General features: G+C 40.0%; 1 protein-coding gene across 4 annotated transcripts in view; it reads right to left on the reverse strand.

Annotated features, from left to right (window-relative positions):
• The window catches only part of Rbcn-3B (WD repeat-containing protein Rbcn-3B), a 393,934-nt gene that overhangs the window by 40,098 nt on the left and 328,345 nt on the right, over window positions 1–25,491 (reverse strand). For all 4 annotated transcript variants that reach the window (XM_071666665.1, XM_071666667.1, XM_071666666.1 and 1 more), the window contains 3 exons: window positions 17,592–17,737; window positions 14,727–14,931; window positions 673–861 (listed from right to left, as the gene is read on the reverse strand). In XM_071666665.1, coding sequence (XP_071522766.1) covers window positions 673–861; window positions 14,727–14,931; window positions 17,592–17,737 — 540 coding nt within the window. The remainder of the gene's footprint in view (window positions 1–672; window positions 862–14,726; window positions 14,932–17,591; window positions 17,738–25,491) is intronic.

Consider the following 25,491-nt stretch of genomic DNA (forward strand, 5'->3'; position numbering starts at 1 on the left):
AATCAGCAATCTAGTATAATAATATATAACATAAAAGTAAAATGACAGCTACAGACTGAGTGTGAACGAATGCAGCTTGTTGTTCTTTCCTAGCGTTACCTTGCATGCACACGGGGAGGGGGATGCCATTTCTTGTGTGGTGGGGTGGCGACGGGAATGGATGAAGGCAGCAAGTATGAATATGTACATGTCTGTGTATGTATATGTTGAAATGTATAGGTATATGTGCATACGTGGGCATTTATGTATATACATGTGTATTTGGGTGGGTTGGGCCATTCTTTTGTCTGTTTCCTTGCACTACCTCGCTAACACAGGAGACAGCGGCAAGGTATAATAAAGAAAAAATAAAAATAAAATCGCACTCAACACTACAATACTTTTCTTTCTTTCAAACTATTCGCCATTTCCCGCATTAGCGAGGTAGCGTTAAGAACAGAGAACTGGGCCTTTAAGGGAATATCCTCACCTGGCCCCCTTCTCTATTCCTTCTTTTGGAAAATTAAAAAAAAATAATGAGAGGGGAGGATTTCCAGCCCCCCACTCCCTCCCCTTTTAGTCGCCTTCTACGACACGCAGGGAATACGTGGGAAGTATTCTTTCTCCCCTATCCCCAGGGATACCCTGGGATATCATTAGACCCTCAAAACGAAGACGCCTGATTCATCTTACCTTAGTGGTTGAATGTTCTGGTCGTGGTGGGTGTGGAGCCTCTTGGTTACTGTAGTTAGTAGGACCAGTGGGGAGGGGTTCTGTGTGTGTTGGCAGGTGTGGCGACCATATTTCGACCAATTTCTGTCGGCCTTCAGGTCCCATTCGAGAAAGCTCTGTTTTCAAAAGAGCTTGTGCTGCTTCTCTGACCTATACAAAAAAAAAAAAAAAAAAAAAAAAAAAAAAAAAAAAAAAAATGCATGCTATACAAATATTATCATTACATAATACAGTCGATTAATCAGATTTTTACATAAATTGTATATAACTTGTGATGAGATATAGTATAAAGTCGAATCCCAAATTTAATGGAATTCTATTAAAGGAACTATTGGCTATATTTTGCATTTCACAATTCCAATTAAGTTTCTTCATTGGCATCTGCTACTGTATAATCAGGATGCCAAGAATAAACTAAGTAAGAAAATAACAATAGGACTAATCTGAAGGTTCCCTACACTGACAACAGAGTTAGATGAAAGATTTTTATGGTCAGTTGGCAGAAATTTGTAATGAACAAGATTCTTCATAGTAGATTTTAACATGTCAGTAACTAAATGGGGAGAATCTCTTTCCAGTAGCTCTGAGCGTGGACTCTACCAAAATTTGCTCGATAGTGTCCTAATCCAATCAGTTGAGAAATCTACTTGCAATGAGAATATATAGATTTAGTTCTAATAACAAATGAGGACCTCACCAAATAATGCTGAAGTTGGAGAAAAGTTTTGTACTAGTGATCACCAACAAATTACTTTTGCTTTCAACACTATATGTAATGCTGGTCAACACGACAACTGTGAAAAAATACCTGATTCTAAACATGCAAATTTCAATGATCTTTGCACTGTTCTTGATCTGGGGTGATATGATCAGTGAAAATGATATGAATGTAGCTTGGAAAAACTTCAGAAAAACCTTCAAAGCAGCAAAAGGAATATACATGCCAATGCATAATAAATAGTCTATTTCTTAAACAAAACTAAGGTTATGGACCAGTGAAATAAAAGTACCTACTGTCTTGGAAAGTAGCTCATAAGAAATGTAGTCAAAAAAATGTCATAAAAGCCAAAGGCATATTTTCAGCAATAAAAAGAGTGAAAATAAATAAAATGGCAGGTCCTGATAAGTTTTATGCAAGAATAATGAAAGAGGCAAAAATGAGATAGTTTAAGCCATTGACTGCCCTTTTCAATAAGTCATTTGCAATGGGAAAAGTTCCTGGTGAATGGAAGTTTGCCAATGTAATAATGATATTATAAAATGGACATGAGTCACTGACTGGAAATTATCATCCTATTAGCTTAACGTCCATAGTTGAAAAACTTAGGAAAACCATCATTTAATATAGAATTGTACACGATTTAGAGGACTACCACTCAATACATGGTTCTCAGCATGGTTTTCAATGAAATCATTCATGTCTAACAATCTGATTTAATAAAAAGTATGGTGAAAGTAAAGCAGCTAATGTTATCCAACAAGATTTTCAAAAAGCTTTCAATAAGGTTCCACATTAAAGGTTACAAGCAAACATCAAGTCACATGGCATTGACAGGGTTGTACTTCAGAGGATAGGATTTTGGATGACTGGCCATAAACAAAGAGTTGTGATTAATGGTTAAGCCTCAGAATGATTAGACAAAACAAGTGGAGTGCCACAAGAATCTGTCCTGGGACTGGTTCTCTTTCTCATATGTATCAATAGTATTGGTAATGGACTGCATTTCAAGATGTCAAAATTTGCCGATGATACAAAACTGAGAAATAAATCTACAAATGAACATCTACAGCTTCAAACTGACAGAGGGAAACTGATCAAGCAAGCTCATAAGTGGCAAATATCTTATGTACTGACAACTGCAGTTTCACATACTGGTAGTGAAAATGAAAAGGTAAGCTACAGCATGAATTCTGTTGGGTGTAACAACCTCTAGTAACCTAAAACCAAGTAAGCAGTACACAGAAACACTGAAAAGAGCAAACAAAATTCTTGGATTCATAGGTAGGGTCTTCGAACTAAGTCCAGGGAAATCATCCTCACTCTTTACAATTCACTGGTTAGTGCACATATTGAATATTGTGTTCAGTTTTGGACACCCTACCTAAACAAACAGAATGAATATAGTATAGTGGTGAGCTACCAAAATGATTCCCAACCTTAAAAACAAATCCCATGAGATTCTATTAAACGACTTGAGTCTGTTTAGCTTAGAAAAGAGAAGGTGAGTCGATCTAATACAAGTAAAGTTTGTACCTCTTTAATCTGGCAACCTTGGGACCTGGCCATTGCCAGACCACAGAATATGCCGGAAAACAGAAAGTGACCCCTTTAAAGGCCCTTACCAATTATCTAAGCTTTGTTTTAAGAGTTCCTGCAGCAGTGATACAGCCAAGAATTGTTACCCTATCTTTGGAATCCTTATCCCCAGATGGAGACTCCTCAATATCTTGGGCAAGGGTTTTTAGTGGCATATGAAGCCAATAAAGGGCAGATTCGTCACCATTATACACTTGTTCTGGGGTTATAAGAAATTAACAGGACTGTTAATTAGCTTGGCTACAGTGTATACAGATTTTGGAGGCAGATTCAAAACGTGCCGGATTATGTGAGCTGCCAGGCCATAGAATGCCGGATTAGAGAGGTACAACCTGTACTCAAAATTATTAAATGCTTTGATAATCTAGATTTATGAAGTTATTCAAGACTTGATTCATATGATTTTACTCGCTGTAATGGGCACAAACTAGTGGGCAAATGATTTACCTTGAATGAGGCAAAGTAATTTTTCTTCAATAGGATTGTTAACATATGACACAATCTGACCAATTAGAAAGACTGAAAGCAGCACTAAAGATACATTTCAGAACAGACTTGATAAATACTTCGTTTCAAGCCCGCAACTTTCATTATTTGTACCTCTATAGTCAAAATGACAACTTGCAGGTTATTTTCTCTAAATTACCTATATGACATCTAACTTTTAAAACACTAATCTGTGAGTATCTGATATCTTCCACCATCACAAACAGCCTCAAAAGGACCCATCTATGCTCTGGACATCACCCATCATTACAACACTACAAACACCATTTCAACATATCTCAAGACCTTTCATGCCCATGATGCAACTACCACAAAGAAGACATAATGCACTTCCTACTCAAATGTTCTGCACTCTCTGTACATACATGTATGTACTGAAGACAGACATGGTGCCAAGGGAATGGAAAAGGGCAAATGTCATACCTCTCTTTAAAAAATGAGACTGGGAACAGGTGCTGAACTACAGACTAGTCTCACAGACAAGTGTGGTGTGTAAGGTTCTGGAAAAGATTATTAGAAAGCAAGTGGATGATTTTCTATGGAAAAGAAATTTCATAAGTGAGTGACAGCATGATTTTGAGGAAAGGAATTCACATGAAACTAACCTCTTTGAGTCTTATGAGAGAATCAGCTCAGTCCTGGACATAAGGGAAGGCTCGGTGGACTATCTATATGTGGACTACCAGAAGAAATTTGACACTAAACCACAAAGGAGGCTGATTCAGTCAGTGAAATCACCAAACGAGGCTATAAGAGAAATTCCCATGATAGAAAGAAGATGATCTCAGTGGGAAGGAACAACAGACATATGTTAGCGGTGTCTTTTCCAAATGGGATGAGGTCATCAGCAGAGTGCCACAGGGCTTGGTTTTGGGACCATTATTTTCCTTAATCTTTATTAATGACTTGCCTGAAGGTATGGAATCCTACCTGAATGTGTTTGCAGATAATGCAAAGGTCATTGGGGAAGTGAAAAGTGAGGAGGACTGCGTCAGCTTACAGGGGAACCTAAACAAACACCAATGTTGGTCTGAAATGTTGCTGATGAAATTCAACCCAAGTAAATGGAATGTGGATTGGATAAAGTGAAAGACAGCCTCAGTATTATCATTACTTGGCAGGAAATAAACTTCAGGATTCTGTGCATGAGAAGGTCTTGATAGTACACATCATCCCTAAACGGTTGCCAGAGTCTCAAGTTAGGAGGGTTACTGAGACAAACTGTCTTCTGGTAAATATCAGAATAACTTTCAAGTATATGGATAAGGAGATATTCAGCAAGCTATTCATTTACTACATAAGATTAAAATTAGAATATGCTTCTCAGGTTCGATCACTGCACCTAAAGAATAAGACAAAGAGTTCATAAAGAAGGTCCAGAGGAAGGCAACAAAGATGATATAAAAATTAAGAGAGCTAAGCTACAGGAAAATTGTCAAGGTTTTAAATTTACCCACCTTGAAAGAGAGAAATGTGAGGGGTGACCTGATCACAACCATTAAGTTCTAAAACAGATCTACAAAGTAGACACTTCTTTTATGAGATGTAGGGATAGAGCAATCACAGAAAATGGCATCTAATTAAGTAAGAAACTTGCAAACAAGGTTGTAAAGAAATACTCTTATATTATAAGAATGAATAGAACAGATTAACTGAGGACATGGTTAATGCAGGGAGAGTGAGGGGTGACCTGATCATAGTGTTTAAGTCTTTAAAAGAGATCGACCAACTGAACAGTTGACAGTTCTCTGAGAGATGTACAAAGAGAGCAACCAGACGACATAACATGAAATCAAATGAGGAACTTATTAATATGGATGTAAAGAAATACTCTTGTAATAATGGTGGATGAACATAAGAGATTGACTTGGGACATAATTGATGCAGGCAGCATACATAAACTTAAGATGCTGTATGATGACAATGAGTATTCAAGAAATGGGGCCCCATGAGTGTAAAACTTCCTTCCTGTAGAGTACAATTAGATAATTACAGCATTCTTTAATGTATGGTCCCAACTGGCAGATGCGGCCAACTTTCTAAGTGCTGCAAGAAGCGAGTAGGTAAAATTCCAGAAGTTATCAGTAAGTGCATATTAATACACTACCCTATCAGCACTTCTTAAAGAGGCAAGGTATTACTGGCCTTATTCTAATTATGAAAAATGGGCTAGTGAAGCTATCCAGTATAAGATTTCTGTCACATCTGAATAGTCAATTTCTTTATGGAAGGATCAATATCTTTCCAGAGGAGTGGTAGGCTTAGAGATAAGGATGAATATAATGAAAAGGCCATCTGCAAACATTCGCAAAACCTCTGAAAAGTGTTATATGTTCCAGAACCAAGAACTTTTAGGTCAGGTTCCAGCAAAAATGTTGAAGTGATCTAGAAAAAAGCCTGTTACATCTTTTACAGTTGGTTACATGATAAAAACTGGAGAGCTATATGTCATAGTTATGGCACAGTCCATCATGGCCACACCTTAATAGAAAAAAAAAAATCCATATCTATAGACAATTTTGGTTGCACTGCATATGATATTGAAAAAAAAATTTGCACAAATCTTGTATACTCCTTCCACATAAGAAACTTGGAAAAAGGGTCTTTGATCAATATCAAAATCTTTTTACCTTTTTGGGGGAATGGGTTGCATAAACCTCTGTTCATAAGACAAAAGACAGTGACAGTAATTCCCATCAGAGACAGATTTCTGCACCCTGACTCGGAATATTCTTGGAGATTAAAACTATGAAACAATAGTTCCCCTTTTGTTCACAATCCTTTGAAGAATGGAAACTTATCCTTCATTGGATGCATCAACCTAGACCACTATATGGCATGAATTTTGGAGAATGTGTCTGTCCACCAAATCAAATATCTGAGAAGTTCTTGAGAAAGTATTCTGAGAAGATCTATGCTGGCTAAAATAATTGGTCTGTATACACAGAAGGTAACCCTCTTATGACCTGCATCCTTAATATGTCAGTGCACAAGGCTGCAAAATTCTGAAAAACAGGTTTGCAAAATATTACTGATAATGATCCCAACTAAGGATACATCCTTAAAATTTCTACAGAAGCATTTATTGCTGTGCAGCCACTGGTAACTCAAGTGTGGGGCGTTGTGATGACTTCTTTCCCTACACCTTGAAGCTTTGGAATTCTCTATCTTCTCACGTCTCTGCCAATAACTATGACCTAGCACATTGTAAATGACACATTTTTCACTTCCCCAAAATTCAAAAATATTCCCATTTGTCTCTTTGTTCTCCTTTCATAATCCTCTCTATATTTCAATTAAGGTCCAGCCTTGATGTGGACTTTTGTCAGTGATTAGAGCCTCCAATGTAATATTTATGTGGGAGGTGGGCAGATTTATAAAGGGTAGTGAGTGGTGGGATGAGGAAGTAAAATTGTTAGTGAAATAGAAAAGAGAGGTGTTTGGATGATACCTGCAAGGAAGGAGTGCAAATGACTGGGAGATGTATAAAAGAAAGCCTTTGAGGAGGATGAGCCCTCCTTGCTTGACTCCTTCTTCTATTCCCCTTTTTAGAAATTGAAATACAAAGAGGGGAGGATTTCCAGCCCCCCACTCCTGCTCCCTTTAGTCGCCTTCTACGACACAAAGGGAATACGTGGAAAGTATTCTTTCTCCCCTATCCCCAGGGATAGAACACATTTGATGTAATCCCTGCATGTCGTAGAAGGTGACTAAATGAGGGAGCAGGGGGCTGGAAATCTTCCCCTCCCATTTTTTACTTTTCCCCCCCAAAAAAGTAACAGAAAAGACAGCTGAGTGAGCATATTCCCTCTAAGGATAAGTCCTCTGTTCTTAACACTACCTCTCTCTGTGGGAAATGGCAAATGTGCATGAAAATATTTTTATTATCATTATTATTATTATTATTTTGCTTTGTCGCTGTCTCCTGCGTTAGCGAGGCAGCGCAAGGAAACAGACGAAAGAAAGGCCCAACCCACCCACATACACATGTATATACATACACGTCCACACACGCAAATATACATACCTATACATCTCAACGTATACATATATATACACACACAGACATATACATATATACACATGTACATAATTCATACTGTCTGCCTTTATTCATTACCATCGCCACCTCACCACACATGAAATAACAACCCCCTCCCCCCTCATATGTGCAAGGTAGCGCTAGGAAAAGACAACAGGGGCCACATTTGTTCACACTCAGTCTCTAGCTGTCATGTAATAATGCACCAAAACCACAGCTCCCTTTCCACATCCAGGCCCCACAGAAATTTCCATGGTTAACCCCAGACGCTTCACATGCCCTGGTTCAATCCACTGACAGCACGTTGACCCCGATATACCATATCATTCCAATTCACTATATTCCTTGCACGCCTTTCACCTTCCTGCATGTTCAGGCCCCGATCACTCAAAATCTTTTTCACTCCATCTTTCCACCTCCAATTGGTCTTCCACTTCTCCTCGTTCCCTCCACCTGCGACACATATATCCTCTTGGTCAATCTTTCCTCACTCATTCTCTCCATGTGACCAAACCATTTCAAAACACCCTCTTCTGCTCTCTCAACCACGCTCTTTTTATTTCCACACATCTCTCTTACCCTTACATTACTTACTCGATCAAACCACCTCACACCACATATTGCCCTCAAACATCTCATTTCCAGCACATCCACCCTCCTGCACACAACTCTATCCATAGCCCACGCCTCGCAGCCATACAACATTGTTGGAACCACTATTCCTTCAAACATACCCATTTTTGCATTCCGAGATAATGTTCTCGACTTCCAAACATTCTTCAAGGTTCCCAAAATTTTCGCCCCCTCCCCCACCCTATGATTCACTTCTGCTTCCATGGTTCCATCCGCTGCCAGATCCACTCCCAGATATCTAAAACACTTCACTTCCTCCAGTTTTTCTCTATTCAAACTTACCTCCCAATTGACTTGACCCTCAACCCTACTGTACCTAATAACCTTGCTCTTATTCACATTCACTCTTAACTTTCTTCTTTCACACACTTTACCAAACTCAGTAAGCAGCTTCTGCAGTTTCTCACATGAATCAGCCACCAGCGCTATATCATCAGCGAACAACAACTGACTCACTTCCCAAACTCTCATCCACAACAGACTGCATACTTGCCCCTCTTTCCAAAACTCTGGCATTCACCTCCCTAACAGCCCCATCCATAAACAAGTTAAACAACCATGGAGATATCACACACCCCTGCCACAAACCTACATTCAGTGAGAACCAATCACTTTCCTCTCTTCCTACACATACACATGCCTTACATCCTCGATAAAAACTTTTCACTGCTTCTAACAACTTGCTTCCCACACCATATATTCTTAATACCTTCCACAGAGCATCTCTATCAACTCTATCATATGCCTTCTCCAGATCCATAAATGCTACATACAAATCCATTTGCTTTTCTAAGTATTTCTCACATACATTCTTCAAAGCAAACACCTGATCCACACATCCTCTACCAATTCTGAAACCACACTGCTCTTCCCCAATCTGATGCTCTGTACATGCCTTCACCCTCTCAATCAATACCCTCCCATATAATTTCCCAGGAATACTCAACAAACTTATACCTCTGTAATTTGAGCACTCACTCTTATCCCCTTTGCCTTTGTACAATGGCACTATGCAAGCATTCCGCCAATCCTCAGGCACCTCACCATGTGTCATACATACATCAAATAACCTTACCAACCAGTCAACAATACAGTCACCCCCTTTTTTAATAAATTCCACTGCAATACCATCCAAACCTGCTGCCTTGCCGGCTTTCATCTTCCACAAAGCTTTTACTACTTCTCTGTTTACCAAATCAGAGTTGGGGTGAGTGAGCGTCATTAAATTTTAGGGTGAATAAAAAGATGTTTTGGAAGGAGGTAAATAAAGTGCGTAAGACAAGGGAGCAAATGGGAACTTCAGTGAAGGGGGCTAATGGAGAGGTGATAACAAGTAGTGGTGATGTGAGAAGGAGATGGAGTGAGTATTTTGAGGGTTTGCTGAATGTGTCTGATGATAGAGTGGTAGATATAGGGTGTTTTGGTCGAGGCGGTGTGCAAAGTGAGAGGGTTAGGGAAAATGATGAAAATAAATATATATACTCTTTTCATACTATTCACCATCTCCCACGTTGGCGAAGTAGTATATATATATTTCATGGGAATTTATTAAAAAAGAGGGTGACTGTATTGTTGACTGGTTGGTAAGGTTATTTAATGTATGTATGACTCATGGCTAGGTGCCTGAAGATTGGCGGAATTCTTGCCTAGTGCCATTGTACAAAGGCAAAGGGGAAAAAGGTGAGTGCTCAAATTACAGAGGTATAAGTTTGTTGAGTATTTCTGGGGAAATTATATGGGAGGGTATTGATTGAGAGGGTGAAGGCATGTGCAGAGCATCAGATTGGGGAAGTGCAGTGTGGTTTCAGAAGTGGTAGAGAATGTGTGGATCAGGTGTTTGCTTTGAAGAATATATGTGAGAAATACTTAGAAAAGCAAATGGATTTGTCTGTAGCATTTATGGACCTGGAGAAGGCATACAATAGAGTTGATAGAGATGCTCTGTGGAAGGTATTAAGAATATATGGTGTGGGAAGCAAGTTGTTAGAAGCAGTGAAAAGTTTTTATCGAGGATGTAAGGCATGTGTATGTGTAGGAAGAGAGGAAAGTGATTGGTTCTCAGTGAATGTAGGTTTGCGGCAGGGGTGTGTGATGTCTCCATGGTTGTTTAACTTGTTCATGGATGGCGTTGTTAGGGAGGTGAATGCAAGAGTTTTGGAAAGAGGGGTAAGTATGCAGTCTGTTGTGGATGAAAGAGCTTCAGAAGTGAGTCAGTTGTCGTTCGCTGATGATTCAGCGCTGGTGGCTGATTTGTGTGAGAAACTGCAGAAGCTGGTGACTGAGTTTGGTAAAGTGTGTGAAAGAAGAAAGCTGATAGTAAATGTGAATAAGAGCAAGGTTATTAGATACAGTAGGGTTGAGGGACAAGTCAATTTGGAGATAAGTTTGAATGGAGAAACACTGGAGGAAGTGAAGTGTTTTAGATATCTGGGAGTGGATTTGGCAGCGGATGGAACCATGGAAGCGGAAGTGAATCATAGGGTGGGGGAGGAGGTGAAAGTTCTGGGAGCGTTTAAGAATGTGTGGAAGTTGAGAATATTATCTTTGAAAGCAAAAATTGGTATGTTTGAAGGAATAGTGATTCAAAACAATGTTATATGGTTGCGAGGCATGGGCTATGGATAGAGTTGTGTGCAGGAGGGTGGATGTGCTGGAAATGAGATGTTTGAGGACAATATGTTGTGTGAGGTGGTTTGATCGAGTAAGTAATAATAGGTTAAGAGAGACATGTGGTAATAAAAAGTGTGGTTGAGAGACCAGAAGAGGGTGTTTTGAAATGGTTTGGTCACACGAGAGAATGAGTGAGGAAAGATTGACCAAGAGGATATATGTGTCAGAGGAGGAGGGAACAAGGAGAAGTGGGAAAACAAATTGGTTGTGGAAAGATGGAATGAAAAAGATTTTGAGTGATCGTGGCCTGAACATGCAGGAGGGTGAAAGGTGTGCAAGGAATAGAGTGAATTGGAACGATGTGGTATTCTGGGGTTGAAAGTGCTGTGAATGGATTGAACCAGGGCATGTGAAGCGTCTGGGGTAAACCATGGAAAGTTCTGTGGGGCCTGGATGTGGAAAGGGAGCTGTGGTTTCGGTGTATTATTACATGACTGCTAGAGACTGAGTGTGAACGAATGTGCCCTTCATTGTCTTTTCCCAGCGCTACCTTGTGCACATGAGGGGGGAGGGGGTTGTTATTTCATGTGTGGTGGGGTGGCGATGGGAATGAGTAAAGGCAGACAGTATGTATCATGTACATGTGTATATATGTATATGTCTGTACGTGTATATATATGTATACGTTGAGATGTATAGGTATGTATCTTTGCATGTGTGGACGTGTATGTACATACATGTGTATGTGGGTGGGTTGGGCCATTCTTTCGTTTGTTTATGTGTGCTACCTCGCTAATGCGGGAGACAGCAACAAAGCAAAATAAAATGTATAAATATATTTATGGATCTGGAGAAGGCATATGATAGAGTTAATAGAGATGCTCTGTGGAAGGTATTAAGAAAATATGGTGTGGGAGGCAAGTTGTTAGAAGCAGTGAAAAGTTTTTATCGAGGATGTAAGGCATGTGTATGTGTAGGAAGAGAGGAAAGTGATTGGTTCTCAGTGAATGTAGGTTTGCAGCAGGGGTGTGTGATGTCTCCATGGTTGTTTAACTTGTTTATGGATGGGGTTGTTAGGGAGGTGAATGCAAGAGTTTTGGAAAGAGGGGCAAGTATGAAGTATGTTGGGGATGAGAGAGCTTGGGAAGTGAGTTAGTTGTTGTTCGCTGATGATACAGCGCTGGTGGCTGATTCATGTGAGAAACTGCAGAAGCTGGTGACTGAGTTTGGTAAAGTGTGTGAAAGAAGAAAGTTAAGAGTAAATGTGAATAAGAGCAAGGTTATTAGGTACAGTAGGGTTGAGGGTCAAGTCAATTGGGAGGTAAGTTTGAATGGAGAAAAACTGGAGGAAGTAAAGTGTTTTAGATATCTGGGAGTGGATCTGGCAGCGGATGGAACCATGGAAGCGGAAGTGAATCATAGGGTGGGGGAGGGGGCGAGAATCCTGGGAGCCTTGAAGAATGTGTGGGAGTCAAGAACATTATCTCGGAAAGCAAAAATGGGTATGTTTGAAGGAATAGTGGTTCCAACAATGTTGTATGGTTGCGAGGCGTGGGCTATGGATAGAGTTGTGCGCAGGAGGGTGGATGTGCTGGAAATGAGATGTTTGAGGACAATGTGTGGTGTGAGGTGGTTTGATCAAGTAAGTAATGGAAGGGTAAGAGAGATGTGTGGAAATAAAAAGAGCGTGGTTGAGAGAGCAGAAGAGGGTGTTTTGAAATGGTTTGGTCACATGGAGAGAATGAGTGAGGAAAGATTGACCAAGAGGATATATGTGTCGGAGGTGGAGGGAACGAGGAGAAGTGGGAGACCAAATTGGAGGTGGAAGGATGGAGTGAAAAAGATTTTGAGTGATCGGGGCCTGAACATGCAGGAGGGTGAAAGGCGGGCAAGGAATAGAGTGAATTGGATCGATGTGGTACACCGGGGTTGACGTGCTGTCAGTGGATTGAACCAAAGCACATGAAGCATCTGGGGTAAACCATGGAAAGTTGTGTGGGGCCTGGATGTGGAAGGGGAGCTGTGGTTTCGGGCATTATTGCATGACAGCTAGAGACTGAGTGTGAACGAATGAGGCCTTTGTTGTCTTTTCCTAGTGCTACCTCGCACACATGAAGGGGGAGGGGGATGGTTTTCCATGTGTGGTGAGGTGGCGACGGAAATGAATAAAGGCAGACAGTGTGAATTGTGTGCATGGGTATATATATATGTGTCTGTGTATGTATATATATGTGTGCATTGAGATGTATAGGTATGTATATTTGTGTGTGTGGACGTGTGTGTAGATACATGTGTATGGGGGTGGGTTGGGCCATTTCTTTCGTCTGTTTCCTTGCGCTACCTTGCAAACGCGGGAGACAGCGACAAAGCAAAATAAAAAAAAATAATACATCTCTATTACCCTTTCATTACTTACTCGATCAAACCACTTAAACTACATATTGTCCTCAAACATCTCATTTCTAACACATCCACCCTCCCCCACACAACCCTATCTATAGCCCACGCCTCACAACCATATAAAATTGTTGGAACCACTATTCCTTCAAACATACCCATTTTTGCTCTCTGAGATAACGTTCTGGGAGAAAGAATACTTCCCACACATTCTGTGCATGTCATAGAAAGTGACTAATGGGGATGGGAGTGGGGGGCTGGAAACCCTCTCCTTCTTGTATTTCAATTTCTTAAAGGGGAAACAGAAGAAGGAGTCAAATGGGGAGTGCTGGTAAAGAAATATTTCGTACGGTCCAGTTTAAGTTGGTGACCTCTAAGTTTTAGTCCATTTCCTCTGATCAGTAATGCTGGTGCTACTATAAAGAAATTTTCAATATCAACCTCGAATCATTCAAGTTTTCTAAAACATTCTGCAATCTGCCCCAAAGGTGTCTCTTGCTTAGGAGAGTAAGTTTAATTCTTGCAATCTCTCCTCATTTGGATTGTTGCACAAGGAAGGAATCAATTCAGTTGCTCTTCACTGCACTGACTCCAATTTAAGAATATCCTTGCTTGGGGGGGAACCTGCTGCTGCTGCACTGCATATTTGGGGTACGGTCTAATTAGACTTAAACATAGTGGCAGTATCACACCCTTATTTTTGTAGATAAACTTTTTGTTATCAAATCCTAATCTTATAGGCTTTCTCGGCAGCTTCATTACAATGCTGGGAGAATTTGAAGTTACTGGAGACACTGACTAAGGGTGTCATTTATCATGTGACCTATCAGTTCATGATCAAGTTTTGTGGTGATGTTTCCAACTTGTAACAGTTGACATTTATTAATGTTAAATGGCATTTGCCATTTTCAGCAACTTTATCTGGATCCTCTTGTAATCTTAGCCAGTCTTCTTCAGTTATTATGGCACTGCCAATCTTTGTGCCATCTGCAACTTTGGACACTAAATCATTTAGCCCTACATCAATTTTGTTAACATAAATTATGAAAAATATAAGCCCAAGCATGGATCCCTAGAGGACTCCACTAGTAACAAGTGACCACAGTGATAATTCATCATTCATTACGACTCTGCTCCCTAACCAGGATTTTAACCAATTTCCTATGTAGCCATTATGCCTGATAGCTCGGACTTTATGTATCAAAGTGAAGCAGGGGTCTTTGTCAAAAGCTTTCTGGAAATCCAGAAATGCAGCATGCTTTTATGGTCCACAATGGGTTCCCCATCCTCATTTACTATGGTTCCTATCACACCCCTTAAACATTTCTTATTATTAATATATCTACATAATCTTTCAGAATCTCTGGTACTTTCTCTTGCAATACTCACTTCATATTCTCTCTAGGCTTGATATATAAAATAAAAACTATGAAAGTACATTTCTGATGATACATCTAACATCCAATAGTGAAACCTGTAATCAAGGAAGAACGGAGAAATGTATAATACCTCCTGACAGCGATCCTGCCATCTACGTGCAAGAATTTCAACCATGGGAGGCTGGTATGCAGGAGCTCCAGCATCCAGGACACAGTCAGGTAACAATACTGTATGAAGAGCAGTCAGTGTTGACCATCCTTGTTTTATCACAGACTGCTGGCGAGAAAATTCATCTTCATGGTTGGTGAGAGACTGGTTGGTTTTGGAGCTTTGGCTGTAAAGTTTAGAACATTAATGATAGCACCTGCTTCAATAATATCTGCAGCATCATGTCAAAAAACTATATATACATAATTTCATTTCAGATATAGGAAACTGCATATCAGGTACATAAGGATATAATAAAAATCATCAACATTAGTTATATAACGTATGATTCCCGTATATAAGTAACAACTAAAATTTTGGTTTGAGCTGTTTGTGACATAGGATAAGGGTGATAACTACTAGTCTGAGCTGTCTGTGACATAGGATAAGGATGATATGTACTAGTTTAATCTGTTTACAGGTGTAGTGGTTAAGGGGGTAAATGCAGGGGTTGGTCTATAGTAAGGGGAGACATGGGAGAAAAACAAGTAGCTGTATGCAGATGACATGGATCTGGTGGCAGACTCCAGAGAGAAACTCCAATGCTGATGACAGTCTGGCAGAGTGCATACAAGAGAAAGCTAGGAGGATCATGTAATATAACCTACTAAGTGGTGTATAAAATATTACATGGAAATCCTTTATGAAGAAACTCATACACAGAAAACAGTGCAAGACCAAAAAGAATGACACAAATTAATAAGTAATTCAAATATTTATGCTCTATTGCTAACTGCGAGCAAATGTAAGACAATGAACTACAATTGGAGGGCCCACAATTCAAGTGTTCCTTTGAATGAGGAAAATCTGGAGGAAGTGGAGCACTTTAGGTAGCAGACAGTGGAGAAGGATGTGAATGGAACCATGAGGGTGTGAGACAGGTTGATCACATAAGGAATGACAATGCAGAGAGGTGTGGTGATGACAATGGTGTAAATAAGAAGGCTAACCAGGTTGTGCTGAAATGATTCAGACATGAGAGGACAAAGGATGAAAGACTGACAAAGGCAACGTACGTGCCAAAAGTGGAGGGATAAACTTACAAGAAGGTAGGATTGAGTGAAGGAGACTTTGGGGTATTGGGACCTGAACATTCTAGAGGGCAAGAGGCATGTGTGAATTAGAAATGGACTGGTGTCATACATGATGGTCAACACGTCAATGAGCTGATCCAAGGCATGCAAAGTAATCAAGATATACCACGAAGCAGTCCGTCAAGCTTGGCTATGGAAAGCAGACTCTTGTTTCAGAACATTATACAAGGCAATGAATGTATGTAAATGGGACGAACGCTAATTTGTTCCTTAGGCTACTTTACAAAGATGAGAGAGGCATTTAAATATACAATAAAAGGAAATCACATTGCCAACATATCACACTGCTGTTCCATTTCTTATCTCTTTACTCTGCATAATCTGGCAAAATGCAAGGTAAGACCAACTCCGCCATTCACACTTTCAGCTATGCACAGTCTTCACTTAAAAACTATTTCTGGTCATTCCTCAGGGAAATGCTAAAAAAATCTCCAACCATCAGCAAGGTATTCACATACAATAACATAAAATTCCAGTCTCATCTGAATAAACACAATTATACAATGAGCTTCCACTGGTCAAATGTTACAAATTTCCATATCAGTGGCGTTTCAGCTAAATACATTTTCTGTGCATTCAGCTAACAAATATTTCTCTTTCCTTCAATATTTAATCAATCTATTGCTTCAATTCCCATGACAATACACAAGTTACTTATCTCTTTTAATCTCTTATTTCCTATCTTCATCAAGGAGAAATAAGGCCTCAGCACCAGCTGAAAGAAAGTACAGGTTAATGAAAAAGATGATTATGAGAGAAAGAAAAATTTGGATGAACAGAAGAAAAGAATAAAAAGGAAAAAAGAAAACAGCAAATATTAAAGAAGCAACAGAAAAGCTCAAAGAAAAAAAGAAAAACCTGACTGGAAAAGAATGGAATCACAAAGTAGAGAACAAAGACCAATGAAAATGTAATCAATAACTATCTATCTATATCTGTGATGCCCGTTCCCTTTGAGAACTCCCTCAAATAGGCAGCCATGGCAAAAGAGTCTCCATAACTGGTGTGAACTACGATGCTGCTTCTTACCCTTTTGTACTTCATCCCTCCATCTCCAATTTGGTCACCCCCTCTTTTTCTCCCCCCCACTGCTGACACATATATCATCTTTATCAACTCTCTTACTCATTCTCTCCATATGTCCAAACCATTTCAGCACATCCTACTTGGCTCTCTTAACCACTCTTCTTATCACCATACCTCTCTCCTACCCTTTTATCGCTCACTCAATTAAACCACCTCACAAATTTAGTGTTCTCAAGCATTTCATTTCCAACACATCTACCCTCCTCTGCACATTCTCATTTAGATCCCATGCCTCACATTAAAACATCATTGGGACTTACTACATCTCTATGCATACCAATTTTTGCTCTCCCAGATAATGACCACTCTTTCCACATTCCTTAATACTTTCAGACCCTTAACTCTCTCATCCACCCTATGAATCACTTCCACTTCCATGGTTACATTCATTGTCAAGTTCATTCCCAGTTATCTAAAACATTTCACTTTCTCCAAATTTTCTCCATACAAATTCACACCCCAACCTGTCTCTCTACCCTCATAAACTGAATAACCTTGCTATTATTCAAATTCACTCTCAACTTCCTCCTCTCACACATTTCCTAATTCTGTGGTTTCTTACTCGAATATGATATAGATATATACTCTATACCTAATAACAACTTACATATGGATCTTGCGGCGTCGCTCCTGTTCAGGGATGAGTGTTGCAGCATTCATGTCCTGTAATGTGTTGGCCACAGAAACCAGAGCTAGCAGATGGTGGGTGGTTAGTGCAGGTGACACCTCCCAATGGCCACGTCCCGTGAATACCTACACAAAGCCAAGGTATTTATATCACGTTTAAAGAATATTCTACAAGAACCATTCTTATTTGTGTATAGGAAATTACTCTGTCTAAGGATGCAAATTGTGTGTAAGATTTTCCATACAATAGTGCATTTCAGTTAGAAAGCAAGTTCTGAAGAATGAAAAACTATATCTTTCTAGGGTGCTGTTGCACAAGCTTGAGATTTTCTGAGATCACTTGGGGTTAAAAACCAGCCTTCTGGTGTGTCTTCTGGTGAGGTTTAAAGCACTCACCCCTTTCTAACCTTCTTGCTGTAGAAGCAGCCTACAGCTCAGTCCAGGTACCCCCTAAAATCAGGAACATTATCAATGTCACACCAATTGATACACAGTCCACAAATGACTGCTCCATAATTCTCAGAACACAGACATCATCCAGAAGGATGTTACTGCTGGTTGTAAAAAGTGTTTTTCAAAAGAAAGGAGAAGAAAGGTCAGGAAATAGCAACCCAAAATCTGCTCATGGGACATCAACCCACATAGAAGTAATTTTTCATTCTTCAGAGCTCACCTTTTTCTCCAGGACTGCTCTGTCCTCCGAGCTTGAGAGCATAACAACATAAAGGAGGAGGGTTAGAAAAAATCTAAAACAACTGAAAACACAGCAAAAAAAAAATTTACCTTAAAGGTACCCTGTAATGAAGCACATCAGCAAACATCTGCTTCTAAAGTGGCAAGCCCAACAACATGCATGGTTAATGCTCTACATTTGGAGAAAGGTATCATTTAATATATGTGTTGAGGATTGCAAAAGCCTTTTGTTAAACTCTTCCTAGTAACGACTGCTCAGAAAAGTCATAATGGAAGTCACCTTACTTATATCTAGGGTTCAAAAGTACAGGACAGGGTGAGGCAACCAAATCAGTCTTAATAGGGTAATCCTTGGGGAGAAAGGTTCCTGGGTGAACAAAAAAGTGCTCCCCTCAAAAGTCACCATTGAACTCAAGGAAGTCTCTCATAGATTTAACTGAGCAAAAGGAGGGGTTTACTTCAGAAGTAATATTCCAAAAAGAAATCAATATCAGATAGTCCTGTGCTTCAAAACTTGCTTTTTTTATCAGCTTTACCACAAACATAAGACTTTGATCATAATTCAAGACAGTCATAACTAAAAAACAAAAGGCTCTTATGTATGGACAAAGTACGTTTTTCAAGAACTCTTATCCTAGCCATAGAGCATTTTTATGGGTATCTAGTTAGGAATTATACTGTCAGAAAATTCCTCTAATTGTAGCAGATCCTGGAACTTTGCTGACATCCAATGAGGTTGTAATGGGGGCTAGTAGGTTTCCTCAAAAAGAAAAGCCTGAGAATTTTACTCTAAGTAAGTTTAGATGGGTTTATTCTAAGGACAACATAAAGTGTTCCGGAAAGGTATTCTTGTATCAACTAATATAATTTGTAGCTTTGTTTTTATTATGACAAAAGGCTTTAATCTGTCCCAGAATAAGATAGAAAGCTGCTCTTTAGTTGTTCACATTTAAGATGGTGGAACCTTTCATCATATGTCCCTTCCATAAAATTATGGCACAAGTCATTTGTCAAAGAGGGTGCGAAGAGATTTTGAAGTAATATACTTCATGCACATGGAACACTTCTCGGGAAAAATTTGAGAGAAATGCTCATATGCTCTGGTTCAGCCCAATGACAGTACATCTCAACCTATATACTAAACTGCTTCAGTTTGCTCTATTCCATGCATGCCTTACACCCTCCTGCATTTTAAGGCCCCACTCACTCAAAAGCATCTTTCTCTCCATCCCTCCATCCTCCTTGGTTTTCTCCTTCCCCTTGCTTCCCTCCACTTTTGACATATACACCCTCTTAGTCAGCCTCTCCTTATTCATCCTCACAATAATCCAGACCATTTCAGCAAACCCTCTTCAGCTTTCTCATCAATGTCTTCTTAATACCACGCCTCTCTCTTACCTTATCATTTCTTGTTTGATCAACCCTTCATGCATTGCCCTCTTCCATTCTCTCTGATCTAGGGCCTGTGCCTCACATCCATAAAACATAGTTGGAACTTCTATTCCCACAAATGTACCTTCTTTCCCCTCCTTGATGAGCCCAGAACTTTAGCCCCCTCACCCACCCTATGATGTACTTCACCTCCTATGGTTCCATCCACTGCCATATTCACTCCAGAGCATCGACAACACTCCACTTCCTCTAGGTTCTCTTCATTCTTTCAATTTTTGTACTTTTCTCTTGACCTCCTTCACACTTCTCTTGTACACCTCAAAATCAATCACACTCCTAACCTGCAGATACTGTCCATGCAACTCTCATTTCTTTCCCTAGTAATGCATCTTCCTCATCCTATCACTAGTTGAACAGGTAAAAATTATATCATCTACATATCTCAACTAGACTGCCTTACTGAGTAAAATATCCCTCAAAAATTAAAAAAAAAAAATCCATACAAAGATTACATTAACAATAGTAAGAGAGGGTTACCAATTGCCATTTCAGTGATTTTGTTTAAAAAACTCCATATAAAGAGGATTACCCTCACCGCATCAAGCTTTGGAGCATACCCACATCCCACCTTCCACATACTGCATACATCATCTGCACATGTAAGGACATATTCTCTAAATACCTTTCACTTCTATCCAACTCCCCTCATTCTATCTTCTTCCATCCTATAACCCTTCTTCACTCAGTCTCCCTTATCTCTGCATACAGGTGTCTTTTTCCTTTTTCAAGTTCATTCACTTTTGACACACACATCATATAGGCTATTCCTTAAAAGTATTAAAAACTTTTACACCTGCTTCTACCATGCAATGATCAAACATCCTGCCTGCCACCCCTTCCAGCATGTTTACATCCAGCAATATTTATCTAGCATATCTAACATACGCCACATATCATAAAACTCTGCAGTGGTAATAAATGAGATGCTGTAACATGAAAATAAAAGAAACGAATTAAAGTAAGAGAAAACACTACATATCCTAATTATATTTGTATCATATTCATATTTCATTATACTTAATCGCTGTTTCCCGCGTCAGCGATGTAGCGTCAGGAAACTGTCCCTCAACCCTAAAGAACCTAATAACCTTGCTCTTATTCACATTTACTCTCAACTTTCTCCTTTCACACACTTTTCCACTTCAGTCACCAACTTCTGCATTTTCTCACTTGAATCAGCCACTAGAGCAGTATCACTGGTGAACAACAACTGACTCCCTTCCCTGGCCCTCTAATTCCCTACAGACTGCATACTCGCCAGTCTCTCCTAATAATAATAATAATAATAATAATAATAATAATAATAATAATAATAACAATATTATAATAATAATAATAATACTAATAATACTAATAATAATATAATTTTTTTTTATACTATTCGCCATTTCCCGCGATAGCGAGGTAGCGTTAAGAACAGAGGACTGGGCCTTTTAGGGAATACCCTCACCTGGCCCCCTTCTCTGTTCCTTCTTTTGGAAAATCAAAAAAAAACGAAAGGGGAGGATTTCCAGCCCCCCGCTCCCTTCCCTTTTAGTAGCCTTCTACGACACGCAGGGAATACGTGAGAAGTATTCTTTCTCCCTTATATATATATATATATATATATATATATATATATATATATATATATATACACACACATATATATATATACATATTTTTTTTTCTTTTTTTGCTGTTTCCCGCGTTTGCGAGGTAGCGCAAGGAAACAGACGAAAGAAATGGCCCAACCCACCCCCATACACATGTATATACATACGTCCACACATGCAAATATACATACCTACACAGCTTTCCATGCTTTACCCCACACGCTTCACATGCCCTGATTCAATCCACTGACAGCACGTCAACCCCGGTGTACCACATCGATCCAATTCACTCTATTCCTTGCCCGCCTTTCACCCTCCTGCATGTTCAGGCCCCGATCACTCAAAATCTTTTTCACTCCATCTTTCCACCTCCAATTTGGTCTCCCACTTCTCCTCGTTCCCTCCACCTCCGACACATATATCCTCTTGGTCAATCTTTCCTCACTCATTCTCTCCATGAGCCCAAACCATTTCAAAATACCCTCCTCTGCTCTCTCAACCACGCTCTTTTTATTTCCACACATCTCTCTTACCCTTACGTTACTTACTCGATCAAACCACCTCACACCACACATTGTCCTCAAACATCTCATTTCCAGCACATCCATCCTCCTGCGCACAACTCTATCCATAGCCCACGCCTCGCAACCATACAACATTGTTAGAACCACTATTCCTTCAAACATAGCCATTTTTGCTTTCCGAGATAATGTTCTCGACTTCCACACATTCTTCAAGGCTCCCAGGATTTTCGCCCCCTCCCCCACCCTATGATCCACTTCTGCTTCCATGGTTCCATCCGCTGCCAGATCCACTCCCAGATATCTAAAACACTTTACTTCCTCCAGTTTTTCTCCATTCAAACTTACCTCCCAATTGACTTGACCCTCAACCCTACTGTACCTAATTACCTTGCTCTTATTCACATTTACTCTTAACTTTCTTCTTTCACAAACTTTACCAAACAGTCACCAGCTTCTGCAGTTTCTCACATGAATCAGCCACCAGCGCTGTATCATCAGCGAACAACAACTGACTCACTTCCCAAGCTCTCTCATCCCCAACATACTTCATACTTGCCCCTCTTTCCAAAACTCTTGCATTCACCTCCCTAACAACCCCATCCATAAACAAATTAAACAACCATGGAGACATCACACATCCCTGCCGCAAAACCTACATTCACTGAGAACCAATCACTTTCCTCTCTTCCTACACGTACACATGCCTTACATCCTCGATAAAAACTTTTCACTGCTTCTAACAACTTGCCTCCCACACCATATATTCTTAATACCTTCCACAGAGCAACTCTATCATATGCCTTCTCCAGATCCATAAATGCTACATACAAATCCATTTGCTTTTCTAAGTATTTCTCACATACATTCTTCAAAGCAAACACCTGATCCACACATCCTCTACCACTTCTGAAACCACACTGCTCTTCCCCAATCTGATGCTCTGTACATGCCTTCACCCTCTCAATCAATACCCTCCCATATAATTTACTAGGAATACTCAACAAACTTATACCTCTGTAATTTGAGCACTCACTCTTATCCCCTTTGCCTTTGTACAATGGCACTATGCACGCATTCCGCCAATCCTCAGGCACCTCACCATGAGTCATACATACATTAAATAACCTTACCAACCAGTCAATAATACAGTCACCCCCTTTTTTAATAAATTCCACTGCATTACCATCCAAACCTGCTGCCTTGCCGGCTTTCATCTTCCGCAAAGCTTTTACTACCTCTTCTCTGTTTACCAAATCATTTTCCCTAACCCTCTCACTTTGCACACCACCTCGACCAAAACACCCCATATCTGCCACTCTATCATCACACACATTCAACAAACCTTCAAAATACTCACTCCATCTCCTTCTCACATCACCACTACTTGTTATCACCTCCCCATTTGCGCCCTTCACTGAAGTTCCCATTTGCTCCCTTGTCTTACGCACTTTATTTACCTCCTTCCAGAACATCTTTTTATTCTCCCTAAAATTTAATGATACTCTCTCACCCCAACTCTCATTTGCTCTCTTTTTCATTTTCTTGCACCTTTCTCTTGACCTCCTGGCTCTTTCTTTTATACATCTCCCACTCATTTGCATTATTTCCCTGCAAAAATCATCCAAATGCCTCTCTCTTCTCTTTCACTAATAATCTTACTTCTTCATCCCACCACTCACTACCCTTTCTAATCAACCCACCTCCCACTCTTTTCATGCCACAAGCATCTTTTGCGCAATCCATCACTGATTCCCTAAATACATCCCATTCCTCCCCCACTCCCCTTACTTCCATTGTTCTCACCTTTTTCCATTCTGTACTCAGTCTCTCCTGGTACTTACTCACACAAGTCTCCTTCCCAAGCTCACTTACTCTCACCACCCTCTTCACCCCAACATTCACTCTTCTTTTCTGAAAACCCATACAAATCTTCACCTTAGCCTCCACAAGATAATGATCAGACATCCCTCCAGTTGCACCTCTCAGCACATTAACATCCAAAAGTCTCTCTTTCGCGCGCTTGTCAATTAACACGTAATCCAATAACGCTCTCTGGCCATCTCTCCTACTTACATACGTATACTTATGTATATCTCGCTTTTTAAATCAGGTATTCCCAATCACCAGTCCTTTTTCAGCACATAAATCTACAAGCTCTTCACCTTTTCCATTTACAACACTGAACACCCCATGTATACCAATTATTCCATCAACTGCCACATTACTCACCTTTGCATTCAAATCACCCATCACTATAACCCGGTCGATGCATCAAAACCACTAACACACTCATTCAGCTGCTCCCAAAACACTTGCCTCTCATGATCTTTCTTCTCATGCCCAGGTGCATATGCACCAATAATCACCCATCTCTCTCCATCAACTCTCAGTTTTACCCATATTAATCGAGAATTTACTTTCTTACATTCTATCACATACTCCCACAACTCCTGTTTCAGGAGTACTGCTACTCCTTCCCTTGCTCTTGTCCTCTCACTAACCCCTGACTTTACTCCCAAGACATTCCCAAACCACTCTTCCCCTTTACCCTTGAGCTTCGTTTCACTCAGAGCCAAAACATACATATATATATATATATATATATATATATATATATATATATATATATATATATATATATATACATATATACATATATTATTTATTTTATTTTTTATTTTGCTTTGTCGCTGTCTCCCGCGTTTGCGAGGTAGCGCAAGGAACAGACGAAATGTAGGTTTGCGGCAGGGGTGTGTGATGTCTCCATGGTTGTTTAATTTGTTTATGGATGGGGTTGTTAGGGAGGTGAATGCAAGAGTTTTGGAAAGAGGGGCAAGTATGAAGTATGTTGGGGATGAGAGAGCTTGGGAAGTGAGTCAGTTGTTGTTCGCTGATGATACAGCGCTGGTGGCTGATTCATGTGAGAAACTGCAGAAGCTGGTGACTGAGTTTGGTAAAGTGTGTGAAAGAAGAAAGTTAAGAGTAAATGTGAATAAGAGCAAGGTTATTAGGTACTGTAGGGTTGAGGGTCAAGTCAATTGGGAGGTAAGTTTGAATGGAGAAAAACTGGAGGAAGTAAAGTGTTTTAGATATCTGGGAGTGGATCTGGCAGCGGATGGAACCATGGAAGCGGAAGTGGATCATAGGGTGGGGGAGGGGGCGAAAATCCTGGGAGCCTTGAAGAATGTGTGGAAGTCGAGAACATTATCTCGGAAAGCAAAAATGGCTATGTTTGAAGGAATAGTGGTTCCAACAATGTTGTATGGTTGCGAGGCGTGGGCTATGGATAGAGTTGTGTGCAGGAGGGTGGATGTGCTGGAAATGAGATGTTTGAGGACAATGTGTGGTGTGAGGTGGCTTGATCGAGTAAGTAATAATAGGGTAAGAGAGATGTGTGGAAATAAAAAGAGCGTGGTTGAGAGAGCAGAAGAGGGTGTTTTGAAATGGTTTGGGCACATGGAGAGAATGAGTGAGGAAAGATTGACCAAGAGGATATATGTGTCGGAGGTGGAGGGAACGAGGAGAAGTGGGAGACCAAATTGGAGGTGGAAAGATGGAGTGAAAAAGATTTCGAGTGATCCGGGCCTGAACATGCAGGAAGGTGAAAGGCGTGCAA

This window comes from Panulirus ornatus, chromosome 11 (assembly GCF_036320965.1).
Source record: "Panulirus ornatus isolate Po-2019 chromosome 11, ASM3632096v1, whole genome shotgun sequence".
Lineage (NCBI taxonomy): Eukaryota > Metazoa > Arthropoda > Malacostraca > Decapoda > Palinuridae > Panulirus > Panulirus ornatus.